The 19,669-nt window shown below is 42.3% G+C and overlaps 1 protein-coding gene across 1 annotated transcript in view; it reads right to left on the bottom strand.

Moving 5' to 3' along the window:
* CAPZA2 (capping actin protein of muscle Z-line subunit alpha 2) overlaps positions 1–3,443 on the bottom strand; it is a 32,087-nt gene extending 28,644 nt beyond the window's left edge. Inside the window, exon 1 of the mRNA XM_062017708.1 lies at positions 3,354–3,443. Within this exon, the coding sequence (XP_061873692.1) occupies positions 3,354–3,392 (39 nt within the window). The 5' untranslated portion in view covers positions 3,393–3,443. The remainder of the gene's footprint in view (positions 1–3,353) is intronic.
* Positions 3,444–19,669: the final 16,226 nt, after the last annotated feature.

Genomic DNA, 19,669 nt, shown 5'->3' with positions numbered 1-19,669 from the left:
TTTTATAGTAATATCAGTACCTTCCATTAATAACTGTCTATATTCATGTAGATAAATGGTACCTTTTATATTCTCAACAGAATGCTCATTAAAATAATGTTTATGTAAGGTCATTACTTTTGACATAGCCACAGGTAGAAAAATAATTTCTACAGAAAATGGAATAAAATTAAACTGCAAAAAGTAGTTACCAATCTTTAACAAAACTACTTCAAATATGCTGGATAAATAAGTAGGTTGTGCATTCAAAACTTTTAAAATAATGATGCATTACCGATAGGAATAGCACAGAAGTAATGACTTCCCCATTGCTATGTCCCTTAAAGATTTCCACCTGTCCTACCTCATTTTTAGACTGATGCAAACATAAACTTATGTTATTCATCTATCTAAAAGCTGCTGAACTTTCAGTGACCTATATGAATAAAGCAACTAAAAAACACCGAGTCTCACAAATGGTGTTTGTAGCACTGGAAAATTGGTTGCACGGGATGCTAAAGCCAATGGGAATGGCCACAATTCAGGTCTTTGGAGGTACACAAGTCTTACACACAATATTTACCACAAATAGTTTTCTAAAAAAAGGAGTTTCTTCACGTTTATCCTCACACTCACTCTCCTCACTGAAAGATAAGCAAGGCTTCAGAAATCTCATGCTAAAATGTCAATCTAAGGAACAAGGCTAGATTCAAAACCAGTTACACAATCTCGCGTATTGCAATAATGCTCTTTCTGGCAACTGGCTCTTCTTCCTTGGTTTTAGACCTCCTTACCTGAACTATAACTCTTTGTTTTGTCACCACTCCAATTCATGCTCTTTCTGTATTTTCAGTGGCTATGTACGGCCATCTTAGACTATGAGGTAGCAACAGGAAGACACAGCCGCTATAAATGGAATTGCTTACTGCCTTTGCAACAGTTAAACCTACTGACTACACACAAAGACAGGAATCCAAGACCTTTCAAAACTTGCCACCTCATTACATTGCTTGATCTCCTATTTATTTCAGCTTTTGCAGCATTACTAGGAGTCTGGTAAAAAACATTATTTTATTTTGTGTCCCTTCTCCTCTCCTTGAATTTCAGTTTTGACTAGTGTTGCAGTTATGTCTCCACTGAAATTACTTACAAAGCTATACCACCACTACCATCTGCATCAGCCTTCAATAGCTTCCATTCCATATCACAGCAGAAAGATGGCAATGTGATTTATTCCCTGTGAAAATGAATGTTTGTCTGTCTGCCTCTACTCCTACATTTATTTATAGTCCTGGCTGGATGGGTGAGAAGGGTGTGTTTTTCAAATGCTATCCAGCTGATTTTTTTTAGCCCAGTAAAAATGTTTCAAATGCATTTAGGTTGTGCTATAATTTTACAACAAAAAAGTTATTAGAATTAAACTCTAAAGGCAACATAAGATCTGCATGGATATTTGTCTGCTTTTTACAAGAGCTTGCAGTGCTACCATCTTTGCTTTATTAGCCAATAAAATACACTGCCAGGCTTGGAAAATTCCACTCACATAGAACAATCAATTTTATGTAGCAGATAAAAGAATCAGCTTAAATTTATAGTGGAAGAGTGATGATTCTATTCACTTATACTGAGGCACGAATAATCTCAGGAAGCTCTGTACCAATTTTGGGTGAAAAACTGGAATTAACGGATAGAACAAAGTTCAGAACTCCACCAGTCACAAAAGCACAGGCAGCACTTCTCAGATCATACAGAGGCAAGATAAAACCTGACATTGTATCTCTCATTTGACAGGACAAGAGGCAGTGGGCACAAGAATTAAACACAGGAAGTGCTGGGTCAGCACAAGGGAACACTTTTTCACCACTGCAAGGGTGATCATGCACTGGCACAGGTTCCTAGGGAGGCTGAGTCCCCATCCTTGGGCATTTCCAAAAGCCACCTGCACATGCTGCTGGGCAGTCTGCTCTAGATGACCCTGCCTGAGCAGGAGTCTTGGACAAAATGATCTTCAGAGTTCCTTGGTATTGAGTGATGCCAAGATAACCTACAGTCTAAGTATTTTCAAACATACCCTTTAGGAACACCATATTGAATTAGAGTTACTTGTATTTTCCATAGAGGGCTAAAAGAAACGATTACCACATATACTTCTTGACTACTTGTACCAACGGAGAGGTGACATTTGAACGTGAATCAAGTAGAAAATGGCACCGTCTTAAAGCCTCTTGGGAAAAAATACGCATCCCTTGGCATATCAGTGCACCTCTGGTTCTGAAACCTCATCCTGTTAACCTCAAACATGCAGAAAATTGGCCTCATTATAACCCCTTAGACATTTTAGACATCTGTCTTCTAACTAGGTGTGACACATCATTTATTGACATCTTCTACATTTAAGTCACCTAACAGCTTCCACAGACACGAAGACTTACATTTTTGAAGTCGCAAATCAATAATACCATGCATTACATAAAGACATGAGGAGTGCACCAGCACCATGTACACAAACCACCACACCCTATCATTGAAACAGGCAGCTGCCACGAAAGGGGATTCAATAGAAGACAAGGAGCATTCGTGCAGAGGTCTTAACACTTCTCCTTGTGAGATTTTTCTGGAAAAATCCTTCTTAAATCAAAGACGTTTCCAACAACCATAGAGAGAGATTACATCTCATCAACATAGACCCTCTGCTCTTTGACCTTACACTGACTCAGTTGCCATCTCCTAATAAGAAGTTAAATAGCCTTCCTCATCCCCACACCTCCCTCCTTCTACATCTCTCGTATCCCATCTCTTCTCCGAGTTTGCGGGGACCAGAGGGGCGGTGATGGCCGAGGCCGCCCAACGCTCGGGGCCAGGTCCGCGGCACGTAGCCCCTCCGTCAGAAGGGCAGGGCCCGTGCTCCGGAGAGGCCGGCTGGCACAGGCACGGCGCCTCGGAAACGGGAAGTGCTGGTGGGGGAAGGGGATGGGAGAGTCTCTCCGCGTCTCTTCTGCCTCTCCGGCTACTGTCCCCCGGCACACGGCGGCGGGGAGCGGCGCAAACAGCAGCAGTGCACGACAGTGGGAGCCGGCTGAGGGACCGCCGCCTTCACCGGGCCCAGGCCCGGCCCCGCCCTCGCCGGCCCGCACCGTAAAAGGAGCGGCGGGAGATGCGTCGGAGCCGGCTCGGCGCCCGAGCCAGCCCCCCCCCCCCCCCGCGACCCTCTTCCCGCCCCCCCCCCCCCCTCGACTGACAGGCCCAGCTTCGGGGCGATTGTAACAATATGAACGACAGAGCGAGAGCCGAACTCGCCTCACGGCCTCCCGGCTCAGAGGGCCGGGGTACAGAAGGGTGGCGTGGCCCGTCCCGGCTCGGCGCAGCACCCCTACCTTCTCCTCGTCGGACAGCTGCTCCTCGAGGTCCGCCATCTTCCCGTCTGTCTCCGGCCAGCGCCGCCGCCCCCGTCTCCTCCCTCCCAGGCAGGAAGGGCGGGGCCCCTCCGCTCGCTGCGCGGCCGCTGGGCAGGCGGTGCCGTCGCGCGTGCGCGCTGCGGGGCGCGGGGCTGCCGCTCTGGGGCGGCCGCCGGCGGGGGCGGGTGTGGGCAGCCCGGGACGTCCGTGGCTGTGGGGCGTGGGGTGGGTCTGGCCATGGTCCTTGCTCGGGGGAAGCGGAGCCCTCAGCCGGTGGCTGTGTGTCGCGGAAGCCGCAGGGCGGAACGAACAGTGGAAGTTCCCGTCCCTGCTTTAATGGCAAAGTTTAAGTAAGATGACTGGAGATGCGGGTAGGCAGGACTGAAAACGGGCAGGTTTCAAGCATGCCCTAGCAGTATGTGCCGTGCGTGTTGGCGGGTGCGGTGCTGTGGGGCTTCGGAGCTGAGCCCGTGGGCAGGGCCGAGGGCCGCCATGTGCTGAAGAGATCTCAGGCCTCAGCTTCACCCAACAACAGGGACTGAGGAAGTCAATGGTGGATAATGATTTGTACTGTACAAGACTGGGCCTGGAAAAGAAATGTGGTCAGTGGGAGGAAACAGTACAATGGGAAACTGCCACGAATAAGAAAATGTGAAGAATGTCTTCCAGCGTTGTGACATTGCTGATACACAGAGGTGCATCTGGCATCATTTGAGATGATGCCTGGAAGAAGACATCATAGAAGTTTGGAGGGAAAACTAATAGAGGAGAGAAAACATTCATGTAGCTCACATCGTGTGGGTTGAAGCCATATTCTGTATCCTCTTCAACAGTGACCCAGGGGCAGATGCCCAGGAAGTGGTGAGAGAACACAGCAGTTGTGTTGGCACTTCCTGGGAATGCTTCCTCTTCCAGTCAGCCATGGCGCAGAAGGTGGTCATCTTCCTTCATGACTTCATTCTACTGAGGATCGTTGAACTATTCTCAAGGGTCAGGTAGACAGTGGGAAGTTTTGTTTTCTTCCAGGAGCAAAGTCTGAGAAAAGAGATAAGCAGGAGAAGCTGCTTTGATAATGATCTGTTCTGGCAACAGTGAGACAGTCACAGACTTCATTCTGCAGAAGGCACAAAACTGCAGAGGCCTAGAAAGGAAACCGAAAGAGAAGTTGGATGATCTTTTTTGGAAAATCCTTCTTGCTCTGTCATCAAAAGTAGAAAGAACATGGGTCATATTGATGTTAGCCAAGTAGAGTGTTTGGTTTTTGTGGAACACTGGTATGAAGTCTCAGCAAAATTGAATGTCTGTAGGCTTCATCTCATTAATGTGGGTGCCAATTTCCCGGATGATACAAGAGCAAGGGCAGCTGAGAGAACAAATATTTTTAGAACATTCCATGTTCCAAAAAAAGAGAACTCTAAAGTATTATGAAGTAAGTCAGAGTGTTGCATTGTTTATTTCAGTTTATTACATATTAATGTTAGGAAACTCAAATATGTAAGGCAATTTGGAGACTAAGAAAGATTATATGATTAGTATAATAAAGTTAGTAAGTAGAGTCTTGTATCTTGTTGAAATTGATGGTTAAACCTTGCTCTTCAGGATGAAAAAGGTAAAAAGGCTGATATATTATGCCAGAGTGCCCATTAGCCATCACAGAGAGAAGTTTCAGACAAATAAGAATTTAGAATCATAGAATGGTAGGGGTTGGAAGGGACTTTTAGAGATCATCTAGTCCAGCCCCCCTGCAGAAGCAGGTTCACCTGGATCAGGTCGCATAGGAACATGTCAAGGTGGGTCTTGAAGACCTCCAAGGAAGGAGACTCCACAACCCCTCTGGGCAGCCTGTGCCAGGGCTCCCTCACCCTCACAGTTAAATAGTTTTTTCTTATGTTTAAGTGGAACTTTTTGTGTTCCAGCTTCATGTCTTTACCCCTTGTCCTGTTGCTAGCTAGTTAATTTCATTATTTATAAATTAAATTAATTAGTAAATTAAATATGGCTTGCCACGGATACTTGATCTAGCTAGAAAATAAGTTGAAATTGTTAATAATCTATTCCTGATGTGAAGAATAAAGTTTTTATTGTTACTTCAAACTGAAGAAAGTCTGGTGAAAGAATTGTATGCCCTGTGATGCCTCTTTGGTATCATTTTAAAAATACGTTTTCTTAATTTCCATTGCAGTGTACTTCACCCGAGTTATGATGGACAAAGGAAAACGAATCATTGACTGGAAGATCACGGGTGTCAAGATACTTCTAAGTCAGTGATGGTTAGTGGTATGGATGTAGCCAGCTTCTAGCCAAAGGATCTTGCTACATAGAGTTCATTCATACCTGTCTGTCCTGCATGAGTATTTGTACACTGTGAGGAATGCTGTCTTGCAGTATAGCAAAATATTGGCAATATCAGTAGAATTTTTCAAGACTATCATGGATGCCCTAGGAGGACTTTTGCATGCAAATAAAGGAAAGTGATATTGGACAAGAGGTCATTATAATCAATTGGATATGTGGAAATTCCAGTCACACCAAAAATCAAGATATAAACAAAGGAGGAAAATTAAAAGATGTCAAAATAATGAATTCAGAGGTTGAACAATGTGACTGATTTGGGAAAGCTGGAAGAGAGATTTAAAATATTATAGTCATGGAGGAGAAAGATAATGGACAACGGTTTATTCATGTCAGGAACAAAATAAAGGACAATCAAACCTAATAAAGCCATTGCTAGAAACAGAGTAGGGACGTGTAGAATAGAAAAGGTGCATCAAAAGGATGTTTGCTTTTGGAACGTGTCACATGTATTTGAATTCAATAATAAATGATCTGTAGCAGGGGAAGGCATTGCTCAAGATTCAATTTCAAGCAAGAGGATCTGGTGTTTGCAAATCTCACCATTTGCTCTTTGTACTTTGTAGAACTATAGTGGCAAAAGTAAATAGGTTTGTTCTAGAGCAGAAGTTGCATGTGAAATCCTGACAACAGTGTTGGAAAGAAAGTTGTGACAAGAATAATAGTAAGTGCAAATGTAGAGCAAATCTGAGCCAACTTCCTTCTTTGATAACAGGACACAGTAGACATTCAAGAGAATGACTCAGGAGCCCTTCGCTTACTGTAGAGATTTCATTGAGAGTCATAGAACAGCCTAGGTTGGAAGGGACTTTGAAAGGTCATCTGGTCCATCTTTTCATGAGAAGGGGAGTATAGATGAGAAAATCTAGTGTCCTGTCCAATTGCATCTTGAAAAGCTCCAGTGATGGGGACTACGACTTTCCTGGGGAGGTTGGTCCAGTTAATGATTGTTCTCAATGTAAAAAATGTCTTATATCAAGATTTTTGTTGAACTCTTAGAATTTGGTTTCTTTGCTCATCAAGTTCATCATCTTGCTTATTCTGGCATTTGTAAGATTGTCACAACATTCTTTATGCTTCATAACCATAATATTTTTGCAAGTTTTATTAATTTTGCATCATATTCTGTGTTTTTCATGGAGACTATGCATGTCATAATTATTTAGGTGACAAACTTGACATTTAGAGTGGATTTTTTTTGTCAGTTTTAGGGTCTGTTTATTACCAGTTTTACCCTAAAAGCTCTTTTTAGCTTTCTCTTAGTATAGCATTCAGATTTTTATCCAGGCTTGCTCTGTGACTTCCTATTCTGTTTCTATTCTTGGGAGTTTTCTCAGCTTCTTTCTCCACTCCATCTCCTCCAGGAATGGTGAGCTATATGTCTTACCTTATGTAATTCAAATTCAGAGTCATGCATTTGCCTTTCTTTTGGCATATGCTTATGTTTTAGGAACTAAATACCCAACTCATTTTGTAAATTTATCTTGAAATGCAGGCCAGTAGTTTACTTCACTTGTTAGAATAAGATTTACTTCTCCCATAAATTGAGGTGCTTCGAAGCAGGTACACAGATATACTTTTTTAAGAACTAAGAGTAAGATTATTTATTTGTGATACAGAATTTTTATTTAGTGATGGGAATGCACAAAAGTAGGGTGAAAAACGAGTGATGAGCATTTTAGAGGAAGTAAAATGAGGAAATAAACCTAAGTGGTGTTGGCTGCTACTCCTGCACCAGCAGAGATGAGGAGGTTGCAGGTCTTTAAAGGCAATGGGCAGCTGTACAGCAGCATCTGCAATGGGCTGAAAGCAACAAGAAGAAAAGGATGAAATGCTGCATACTGAAACATCTACTTTTGGTAACAATGCTTAAATAATCCAAAATATGTACAGATTTTCAGAGGTGCCAAAAAATGTCATATTCTGCTGATTATGAAACGTATAATCTTCATGCACAGTGTACGTGTCAGTAGGTTTCTCCTGATGTCTTTGCTATCTTTGCTTAGTATGTTAACTATTTGGCAAGAACATTAGTTTTTAAAATGTTGTCTCTACCTGCCAGCTTCTTTTCTCCACCTGCTTTTTTGACTACTTGAGTGTATTGTTTGATAAACTTCTCAGACTTGCAAAAGAGCATCATCCAAAATTATCTCAGGAATGAATCTTGATTTCCTTCTGGAACGTAAAATATAGTACTTTGTCAAGCAAAGAAAATTAATGACTGCTTATAAAACATCTTTCATTATAGAATAGCTTCTTGTAGTGCTAATTTGATTCTGATGCAATGTAAAGAACAATAGCATAGTAAAAGTGCATTCTAAATATTCTCAAAACAGGCAGTGCATGATGGACTACCAGTGTTGAGCAATTTTAGGGTTTTAAAATACAGCGCTGGAGCACTGGAGTTTTCAGGAAAAATAGGACAACTGGAAAAAATTTTCTCTATCATTCTTTACAGTATCTATGTAAAAGTTGCTGACTGAAACATTAGTCTCTGCTGCAGTGATAAATATTGTGATAATAAATTATATCATAACCATATGCTTTGGAAAGAAGAGTATTGGCCTGTCTATTTTACAACCTGTTTTTCAAAGATAAATAAATTAACTATAGACAGGTATAGCTAGAGAGTTTCACGGGGAACATTTATGAATTGCAAAGGGTTGAAAGAATAATCAGGGACTGGGAAAATGTAAGCAATCAAACCTAGTTAGTTTATCAGCAAAAACCTTAACATTTTACTTACTGGGAGATGAGAAAGTTTTTAATAGAATGTTTTGATGTATTAGAATATACTGGATTCATGGCCAGAAGTTAAGACAGGATAAATCTAGGCTAAAAATAAACTTAATTGTGGAAGCATTTGACTGCTGGAACAATTTAACCAAGGTAACACTGGCACTAGCAATTTTAAAGTAGAGATTGACCCTTTTTCTAAAATATACACTTAACAGTTCAGCAAGGACGTAAGGAGTGTTGTGGCCTGTGTTGTAGAAGAAAGGTAGCAAGGAAGATCCTGACATTATATGGCCTGGCTCTCTGAGCCCTTTCCTGTTCAGCAATGGATGGAGAGTAACTCAAGTAAGAATGGAAAGGGCTCCATGGAAGAGCCAATGAAGAGTGTACTTGGAGCATAATGTACTGGATCCAGGGAGGATGTGGAGTATAGGAGGGGATCTGGCTATTAAAAGGGAAATCACTGAGGTTAGACAGGATGTTAATGAAAAAGTGAAGGCCAGGATCAATTGGAGATCTATAAAAAGGTTTAGGGGAGTATTTGAAATGGGGTTATTTGGGAGATATTTTTGATAATTTATAAACACTTGATTATGAGCTGGTGACCCTCGGCTCACATTACACCAGCAGGGAGAAATAAGCACTCCAGTAGTGAGATTCATCTGACCTAGCTAAGACTTCTTAGGACAAGATTATTGGCTGTAATGAGATGGCTAGTTCACACTCAGCTGTCTAAACATTAGGTGGCTGTGTTATGACAACTAAATCCCTTTTCAGTGTTAGATGATCAAGGAGGGGGCACAAGGGCTGAGGGGAAATCACAAAGGAGAGGCAAAGTTACAGACCTAAGGGAGGGACTGCACTTGCAATTCAGCATTGCTCTGTGCTCCTCAGGGAACCAGTACTCAGGGAGGTAAATCACATATTTGTCCATGAAGGACTTTGTACCAGGAAGGCTGTCCTGCCTTTATTGCAACTCCTACTCAGACATCAAGAATGCTGTATCAGTAGCTATTGATAATATAGAATTAAAGCGAGATTGGAATTTATGATCTCTGGAGTTCCTTTCCAACCCCTAGCATCTGTGATGCTGTGAATTAACAGAGGAGGACAGGCTGTGGGTTAGGAAGTGGGTGAGAATCAAAATGTAAGGGTTCTGCACCCCATTGTGGCTGAAGAGAGTTTTTGGGATAACTGTGTGCCTTACAATAGCTATGAGATTTCTCCAACTTGAATTGGTCTCGATCTCCTTTGACGTACATTTAACTTTGCTCTGTGCCAAAATAGGTTGGAATAGAAGGAAGACTGGGAGAAAGCAGCACCAGTGCTAGGAGAAAACAAAGATGCTAGAGCACTGCTCTCACAGAATCCCAGAATGGTAGGGGGGTTGGAAGGGACCTCTAGACATCATCTAGTACAACTCCCTGCTAAAGCAGGTTCACCTTGATCAGGCCATATAGGAACGTGTCCAGGCATTGAAAACTTCCAGAGAAGGAGACTTCACAACCTCCCTGGGCAGCCAGTCCCAGGGCTCCCTCACCTGAAGAGGAAATAAGTTTTTTCCTTGTGTTTATGTGGAACTTTTTGTGTTCTGATCTCCGGTCAGACATTCTTTGTTTGTCAGCACAAGTTCCAGCAGCACAGCCTCCTCAACCACCTATGCCAGGAAGTTGTCATCAATGCACTCAAGGTACCTCCTGGACTGTGAGTGCTTGGCTGAGTGGCTTTGCCAGCAAATACCAGGGTGGTTGAAGTCCCCCATGAAAACCAGGGCCTGCAATCGTGAGGCTGCTTTAAATTGTAGAAGGCCTTGTTCACTTCCTCTTCTTGATCAGATGGCCTGCAGTAAATTCCCGTAACAGTATCATCCCTGTTAGCCTGCCCCTTAATCTTCACTCATAAACTTTGAACCTGCTCCTCATCCCTGAGCTCAATACATTCCAGTTACTCTCTCACATAAAGAGCAACTCCACCACCTCACCTTGCTGACTTGTCTTTCCTAAATAGTACGTAGCCATGGATGACTGTACTCCAGTTCTGCAAGCTGTCCCACCACATCTCACCCCAGCCATTAACTTGGTACAGCAACAGAACAGACACCCTATTGTAAAAAGCTCCATGAGAAAACACAAAAATTCCTTTCCTTCCCTCTCACTGGGCCTAGTTCCTGTTTATATTTTTAGTTATTCCTTTCTGAAAAGGAAAGTGTGGTCTTTTAGCTGGATTTATTTGCTTTCATTTTAGAGGAGACATCATTTAGCAATTTTATTTTTCAACAGGAAATGGCAAATGTGCTCATTTGTTTAACGAAGTTGAGATTCACTAGAGGAGTCCAAATTCCTATTTCTTTTACTCTCCGTAGAACTGAATGTCTTATGAAGATAAAATCTCAATAAAGGTAAACTGTGCAAGCAGATGTGACCAAAAGGCTGAGGATTACTGTGCCTGTGTAGAGAAAAATGCCTCAGACACAGTGGTGCTTCATGCTATTTAACAGTGCTGTGGACCTTTGTGTCACATATTAGAAGAAACAGTAGGAAGAAGAATTAGGATTTAAAGTAAAACAATGTAATTTGATTTTTGATTGTTTGACCTCTGAATGATGTGTGAAACCAGTACTTGAGTGCCCTTGCTTCTGACCTCAGTAAAAGTCTTGAATGCTAAATGCTTGTGAAAATTAGGGCAGTGTCAGAATGTTGATGTGGGAACATAACTTCAGGAATCTGCTTTTGCAACAACTGGCATATTGTTTATTGATAAAATCACATTAATCCATTGAAAGAGTTCTTTTTGTTTTATTGGTTTGGGGTATTTTTAGATTCTGCACTGTTTCATGGAAGACTGATGCCAATGGTGGTGCAATTTTCCTACAGCAGTTATGTAAACCCTGTCCTGCAGAACTCACCTGTGGCCTTAGAGCCCAGGATCTGCTTCCTTGAGAGCTGTCATTTCACATCACTGCACAGGCATGCAGTGAAACAACCTTAGATGTAAAAAAACCTGAGGAATTTATCTTGCCATTCTCCTTTCACAAAATTGCTCCTATATATGACAGCAACAATCATATTGTTCTCAATTTTCTTGTACTCTAAAAATTTGTAGGTTTCTGACTACAAGAGAGCCAGGATTTCACCCAGCTGGATTCTGAAGTTGATGATGACTGCGGGCCTCTTCAGGTAAGACTAAATGATCAGGAATCAAGGGAGGAGGTTACAAGCAAACGGGCAGTGTGTCTGTGGGAGGGAACAGCAAGTTTTACATGTCTATACATTGTCTCGGGATAGTATTGGTCTTGTTTGATTTCAAAAAAAGCCCATTTTCTTTTTTTGAAGCCCCAGTTTTATGCTTAATTGGGTTATAGAATGGTGCAGAGGTCCTTTGCAAAAAGCAAAATCAATATCAAAAGCATAACAAAGCTCAGTGCAGGAATTATTCTCCCTTATTCAATGGTTTACAAGGAGGATTTTCTGTCCCCTTCCCCAAGCATGTCTACTCTTGATTATCTCCATTAAGAATGTGATTTTGATTATGTTAATAATTCTATCCCCGACAAGGTTGTAAAAATGTAATAAAGATGCCTTTTTTTTGTTGCGGTAAAGTGAGATAAAGGTATAGATGGTAAAATTCTCCCTGAACTGACGTGAAAGACAGCTGACAGAAGTCTGATGCAAAACCGGAGGAATTCCATCCCAACATAACCCTCTCCACAAGAAGTAATCTTTCAGTTAGGAAGAACTTGGAACAAAAGTAACACAAAGATTAAAGTTCAGATTATACTACTTTCATTTCTCCATGTTCAAGAAAAGTACAGAGGAATAAAACATTACGTTTACTCTGAAAAAATGCTGCCATTTTCCTCCCTGTGGCCCTTCAGCAAGCCTTTTATGTGAACTGATTAGGAGTGGAAAATATCAATACCAGAACTGTGTTTTTATAGTAATTAATAACTCACTAAATAATTTCAATATTTAAGTGGACTGTTTTGAACCAAAGAAAATGCTTTTGGTCCTGGAAAGGAAACATAATTTTATTCTATGTATGCTTTAACCAGTTTTCTAATTTTTTGAGAATTTTATTTGCTATGTGTCTGTGCCTGTCAACTCCTGTTGCTTCTGTTACAATGTTATCTCTAAGTGACATGGATCATTAGTCTGACAGAATGCCTCATGTATTTTCTTTCCAGACGGTAAGCTCAGGCTCTTGCAATCTGTGGAAAGCTGGTGCAAATACTGTGCTTCACTTCCTCACCAGAAGACTTTGAACATCTGGTTTTAGTCTCTCATATTGAATCAGGAAATGTGGCAAAAAAAGGAGCTTCATCCCTGTTGTGATAAGTAGGATAAGCTGACGAAGAGACACAAACAGAAGTGAGATATCCAGATATGTGAGATAACACCATCTAGTGTGATGGAAAGGAGTCTCTGTTCTCACTATTATTTTTCAAATTTTTGTGGCCCTCAAGTCAAATGTCACTTTTAGGCAAAAAGGCAAAGGAGAGCAGAAAGGAGCCTTTATAGATGTTTCAAGTGCAACAGGGGAGAAGACAAAAGAGTTTACTTGAAAATGTAATGGTGGCAAGATATGAGACTTTGATAATCTATGAAATACTTAGAACACTGTTTTCCTGTGGTCATTTCAGCTACTTGCTGACATGATGATGTGAAAAGCTGTTTCTAAACCTAGTTGAGCTTATTTGCAGACCTGCTGTAGCTGAATCCAGTCTCCTGATGTGTCCTGTGTCCTCACACAGTGCTTGATGTTGTTTTCTGGATGTTCCCTTGTGTAGCATGAGATGGTTGGATTTCTGTGAGTTCATTTCTAGTAGTTTTTATCTCTTCATTGCTACATGCTTATTTCTGGATTTGGCCTTACATTGCTTTTAGTCACAGTCTTTTCTTTGCTCTGAGTCACACCAGGTTGCTGCTGCCATGATTGCTCCCTGTCTTGTGTGTTAGGGCTTCTGCAAGTCAGAACCTGTTAGTGGTTGGACTCGATGATCTTAAAGGTCTTTTCCTGCCATAAAGATTCTATGATTCTATGACTCAGGGAAGAAAGCGAAAACCTAGGAAAGGAGTTGGAAAATGGGAGGGTGGGAAGGAGAGGGAAACAGCTCACATGCCATGTCTTACCTTGCAGCATATTGCCCTTCACAGCTGCTGTGCAATAGAACCTACTTCTCATTGTGGGCTATAATCACCTTGGCAAAGTTGGGTTTTTATTGTGTGTGCAGTGGAGGGCTCTAGGGTTTTCCTGCTGGCAACCAGCCTGCAGATGGCAAGACCAGGGAGGGGGTTGGCCAGGGCCTGCTCCTGCACACAGTACCAGGTGGGGGAAGTGGACTCAGATGGGTGAGCTCTGTGTCAGCCTGAGGGTTTTGGTTTATGTTTTACCATTTTCAGGAATTGCTGTTAGCCAAGCAAAATAAAACAAAATGGAAACCAAAACAAATAGTGAAGTGGTTTCAGTGGGTGTCAATGGACTAGTTCCCCTGATGTCAGGGGAGGAGCCGAAGAAGACGACAGAGGAATTTTAGCCTTGGCTGAGCTGCAAAATCTGAAGAATGTGTGCTCAATTTCTGTGCATACTGCACACATCTGTGTGCCCAATGTCATCCGAGACGTGCCTGACACTATTTCGTATGGATTATAGATTAGTGATACCAGGCTATGGGTGCAAAAACCCCCAGTGAAATATGAGTCCTTGGAGCAGAAAGGAATCCGAGGCAATTGGCATAGAGATTGTAATCTTCTTTTCCTGCTGCAGGATATACAGCCTTTATTTTAGGCTCCTCTTTGTAGTTTAAGACAATCTATGTTAAAAGCTGACAGTGAATGTGCATTAATCTAGTGTAGAAGGCTGAGTATGATACTAGATTCTGTGACTCTACAGGGTTTTGGGAAAAGGATGCCAAGTCAGTATTTGGTGTTCTTGAAAAAGAACATTTAATAATAGGGAACATGAAAGCAGCCAGAGAGAAGCATAAAATTGGGTGACAAGAAAATGGGAAAGCAATTCTGTGGAATCGTGACTTTGAGAGGTCCTTGTGTGGGTTGGACTTTAGCTCTTCTAGGGTTTGGAAGCAAGCTCTACATGTTCTGTCACTGACATGTGAGCAAAAAAAGGTTAATGGCTTGCATTTTTCTGATAAAAATGATTAGTGCTCATTAACAAGAGGTATATTTAACAAATCCTAAACAGAGGGTACAGTACAGAAAGCAAAGCGTTGCTGTCCTTTACTGTTTTCCATTTGTGCTCATTGGTGCACCAACATGCACGTCTAAATAAAAAGCCATGAAAGACATCCAGAGATTCTCATCTCGTGTTTTAGTGTGTATTACAAAGACACCATCTAAAACCAAGGAAGAATGTAACAGTTATGAAACAGAACAGTTCAGGAACCCGAGTGTTACTCTGACCGAGCAGCAGTCCGTGCGGTTAATTGAGAGCTGTCGGTGAGGTGCGCTGGTGCGGTGCGGCGCGGCGCGGTGCAGTGCGGGCCGGCTGCACTAGATGGCAGTGTGGGTCCTGCCTCCCGGCGCCCGCCGGCCCGCAGCGCCTGCCGCGGGGAGCGGACGAGCCGCTTCAGCTCACCAGCAGCGTACATTGCTCCGCGCTGCTGCTTTCATGTTTATGGACGTGTAATCAATACCTTGGAAGGGTAATTAATTTTTAACTTCAAGCCAATTGTACATCAAATGCCCATAGAGCTACTGGGTGGAGACAGTTTAATTTCTTTTGAAGCAGTGATACTGATTAGTTGTAAAGGGTTTGCACTGAGCTGCCAGAGGTCTAGAAGTCCTTTTGCTTTGAAATACTGGTGTTAACTTTAAAGTAACATTATTACTGTGATACAGATTAATGAGTTGTGTTATAATTCTGATAACGTTCCTCTCGTTTACTTACTACAATTTGTCTGGTCAATTCACTGAATCACAGAATGGTGATTCTTATTTCAAAGCAGCTTTATTTGCTGTGACTATTCTGTTGCTATCAAAGTAATGGTACAAAGTCAACAGTAAATTGATCAAACTCCCTTTCCGCTTTTTATCCCCTTCCTCTCATTATCTGTCTTCGGGGACTCTAAAAAGCCCACGGCTGAGGATGAGATGTGATCCTCTGTACAGCAGCATACAGGATACTGTAAGAAGCTGGGCAATTAAAAAAAATCTCTCCAACCCAGGCTTGTGGGGCATGCTGGTGTCCTGCCCCCCCCTTCCCTTTCCTCTGCTGTCTAGGGCAGTGCTGTCCATCTCTCTGGCTCCTTACTTGGAGATGCTTGCTAGCTCAATACCATCAGTGATTTCAGCCCATTCCCCTTGATGCTTCCTTGCCCTCTGAGATGACCTCTCTTGATCATATTTTTATCCGTTCTCTCTCTTTCATCTTTTGCCTTGCCTCTGTTCTTCAACATTCAAACAAATTAGAGTCTCAACACTCAGTTCTCCGTCCCTGTCTTATGACTTTAATATCTTCTTGGTGCTCCTTTTTTACAATCAATAAATTGGTCATTTTCATGGATAGGCTACTGATCACTTCTGCAGGTGTCTGGATTCTTTCTGGTCTACTGTCTGTGCTTTCCATTACATTAAAATTTCACTGCAAGCTCTGGCTATCCGTTCTTGGGCAAGCCTCAGAGCCTCTCTGCTGTTCCCATCTTCCTTGATCTCCTGTCTGACTTTTGATACTTTGATCATTTAATGGGATTTCATGCCAAGTAAAACTATGAGCACTGGTTTAATCTAAAATTAAACTCTTGTTTAGTCTAACATAAAAAAAGACAATCAATTTCAAACAAAAAAAATATTTCCCTTTCTCTGAAACAAAGACAGCCTCTCATATTTTGGGCTTAAACTATTAATTGAATTTGGTCTGGACTGAACAATTTCTGTCCTTTTGAGTCGTACTTTTGAGTAAATCTTATCAGTTAATGGGACTGTGTTACTGAGCTGTGCTGCAAATGTCTCTGATTTCTGCTGGAGCCAAGAATAGCCCTCAGTATGGATGGACACAACCATCAGCTATTGAGACTTGTCAGATTTTTAACCTTTTCAGGAAGACAAAACAACCTAACTAAGATAATGATCAGCAGAGGTTAGGGTCCACGCCATTACAGTTTCTGTCAGAAATTAATACTGTGACTAGTAAAGGCAAGCCTGCAGTTACTCCAGCAGACTGCTCTGTAGACTGTAGTCTACAGTTGTTTGCAAGATATTAGATTAAGATTATGAAATTTATGCTAATTTTGAGACAAGCTAGAGATGGATATTTGCAGCATACAAGAAGATTGAAAACCCAATTATCATAACCACAACTAAAAAGAAAAATCCATGCTGTCTTTCTGTCTGTTGGTTCTGCAGAATGCATTTTCCCAGTCACAATGCTTTAGAGAGTACTTTTATCAAAACTATTTTGGGAGGTGATGGAGTGGCAGAGTAATGTATACCAATGTATTTACAGTAGAGGGAGCTGATGTTCAATGAGTGTATAGTGAATTTTTGCTGCTGTGCCAGTCTTTGTACAGTAAGAGCTTGTGTAAGGACTGCTGAAGAAATGTCTTCTTACCAGTTTAGAGGGGATACCTCTGCATCCATTACCTACTGTCAGCAGAGCTCTCTGGCAGGGCAAATGGCCTCAGAGAGCTCTTGTTAGAAAGAGGCACATCCTGCGGCCCCTGGGTATTTTCCCATGCATTCTGTTTGACATGAGAGAGAGACTGACAATAATGTGAGCATAACATTGCAAACACGGAGCCTCAGCACACCTCCTCCCTTACCTACCCAAGTCTGATGTTTCCAACTTTCCAGATACCATAACTTCCTGTTACATTGCAAACAATGTCTCTTTTGTGCTCTTAGCTTTGCTCTGCTCTGCTCTCTGGGTTTGGTTTGGTTTCTGCCTGACCCATCTCATGAATAAATGCTCAAAAAATTCTTCGATTTACAGTACTCTTTTTAAGAAGCCAGAGATCCCCAGTTCTCTGGCACTGCCTGGCTGAATTATGGAAGTTATTCAAAGTTAACTGATCAGAGTTAGTTAACATAGAGACAAAGTGTGTCTGAAACAACAGAATACTCATGTATTAAAAATATGAGTTCTCTTTCTTTTAGGGGAGTTTTATTTGATAATATAGACTAAGAGACAGAAGGACTGGAGTTGCCCATAATTTGAGTTTTTGCTTCCAACTTTGCTATAGCTCTTTGGGTGAAGCTGTCCTCCTGGTAAGGCAGCTTTCCTGACTGCATTGGTTCAGCTAAGGTAGTAACAAAAGAATTAGTTAGGGAACGGACATTGTCCTGAGACAAACGTAGGATGTATGCTTTAAAAAGAGAGGACTTAGAGAATTGCAGACTCATCTAGCTTGTATAACCAGAAAGATCCTCAAGCAACTTATTAATTTGCATTGTTAGTACCTAGAGCCATGGTTCTCAACCTACATCTGTTTGTGAACAAAATCTCTAAGCACATAATATGCTGTAGTACCTGGTTTTTCCAGACAACTTGGATTATATCCCTAGTGGCTTTCTTTAGCCACAAGCCAGAGAGCTGTTACTCTAATGCCCCTATAAAGCAGTGCATTTTGAGAGTACCGACTTCATCCTTGGCACCACTAAACAACATGATTAAGGCTTGAAAGAAGTTTTTAACTTAGAAAATAAGAGATTAGGACATGGCATCTTTGCTTAAAAATTTTCTATAGATAGCATGACAGTAATTTTATGGTTATGTACTTAAGTGTTGGGGTCAAAAAAAACAGGGGTAGGTCTCATGCTGAAGCAAGGAAGATTTAGGAAAGAAATCCAGGAGGACTTTAGTACTGTACAAACAATGAAGCCCTGAAATCTTTGTAGCTTGTACAGTTGGGTTGTTTTAAAGAAAACATTATACAAATATTTGCCCAAGCAGCTGGTAACCCTATCTTAGTGTCATGGGATGGAACAAATCATAGAATCATAGTATCATAGAATGGTAGGGGTTGGAAGGGACCTCTAAAGACCACCTAGTCCATCCTGCTAAAGCAGGTCCACTTAGATCAGGTCACACAGGAGCGTGTCCAGGTGGGTTTTGAAAACCTCCAGAGAAGGAGACTCCACACCCTTCCTGGGCAGCCTCTGCCAGTGCTCCCTCACCCTCACAGTAAAATAGTTTTTCCTTATGTTTAAATGGAACTTTTGGTGTTCCAGCTTCATCCCCATTACCCCTAGTCCTGTCACTGGACACTACAGAAATCTCCTGACATTTCTTCCACGCTTTGAAATTAATTGATGCGAAGCACTCAAACTGGGTAGTATTATTCATTATACTTCTTCGTAGTGTAATTAGGCCCATCAGGAACAAAGAACCACAATCAGCTCTAAGTATCAAAGGCCTTTGGAACCCTCAAAGGACAAGGAGGGCTCGATTGTCACATAGTCCTGGGAAGAACAGACAAGACTACTCAGCTTGGGGAAGAAAACAAACAATTTAATACACCAACAACCAAAAACATAACAAACAGAAAACAACACAGAGGGGCACAAGGATGAAGAGCACAACCAGGCCCTTTAAAATCACCTTCCCCCCACCCCTCCCCTCTTCCCAGACTCAGAGCCCTGATCCCAGTGTCTTTATGTCCTCTTCTCCTTGAGCAGCACAAGGGGACAGGGAATGGAGGTTTCAGTTAGTCCTTTCCCAATGGCTTCTGATCTTTGTCTCAACTCAAGACAGGTCGGCTCCTCACTGGTCCTCCCTGCTCCGGTGCAGGGTCCCTCACACATCCGGCAGCCCTGCATGGGCTGCTCTGACGTGTGTTCATCCCAAGGGCCACAGCTCCTCTCTGCCTCTTGTGTGGGTCTGCTCTGTGGCCCACAGGCTCTCCAGCACGGCCTGCGCCATGGCTGCCTCCTCACACAGTCTCTTGCCCATCCAGGCACACTCACCTGGAGCTGCTGATGGCTCTCAGTCCTGCCATTGTCCTCCATGGGTTGCAGGGGCACAACCTGCCTTCTCACTATAGTGATCTCCAGTCTAGGGCTTGTCGTCCCTCCTTCTCTGACCGTGGGGTCTGCATGGTTGCCTCCATCTTATGCCACTCCTTGACCTCCTCCTCCACTGCAGATTTCCCTTCTTAAATAATGATGGTAGAGATGTCAGATTGGCCTGGCTGGGTTGGAGGTGGGTCCAGCTCAGAGCTGAGGGATGTTTCGAGAACTGATTACAGGGAAAACACT

Source organism: Colius striatus, chromosome 1 (genome assembly GCF_028858725.1).
Source record: "Colius striatus isolate bColStr4 chromosome 1, bColStr4.1.hap1, whole genome shotgun sequence".
NCBI classification, from domain to species: Eukaryota; Metazoa; Chordata; class Aves; order Coliiformes; family Coliidae; genus Colius; species Colius striatus.
Note: the sequence above shows the minus strand (reverse complement) of the source record. Positions and strands in the feature narration are given on the sequence as shown.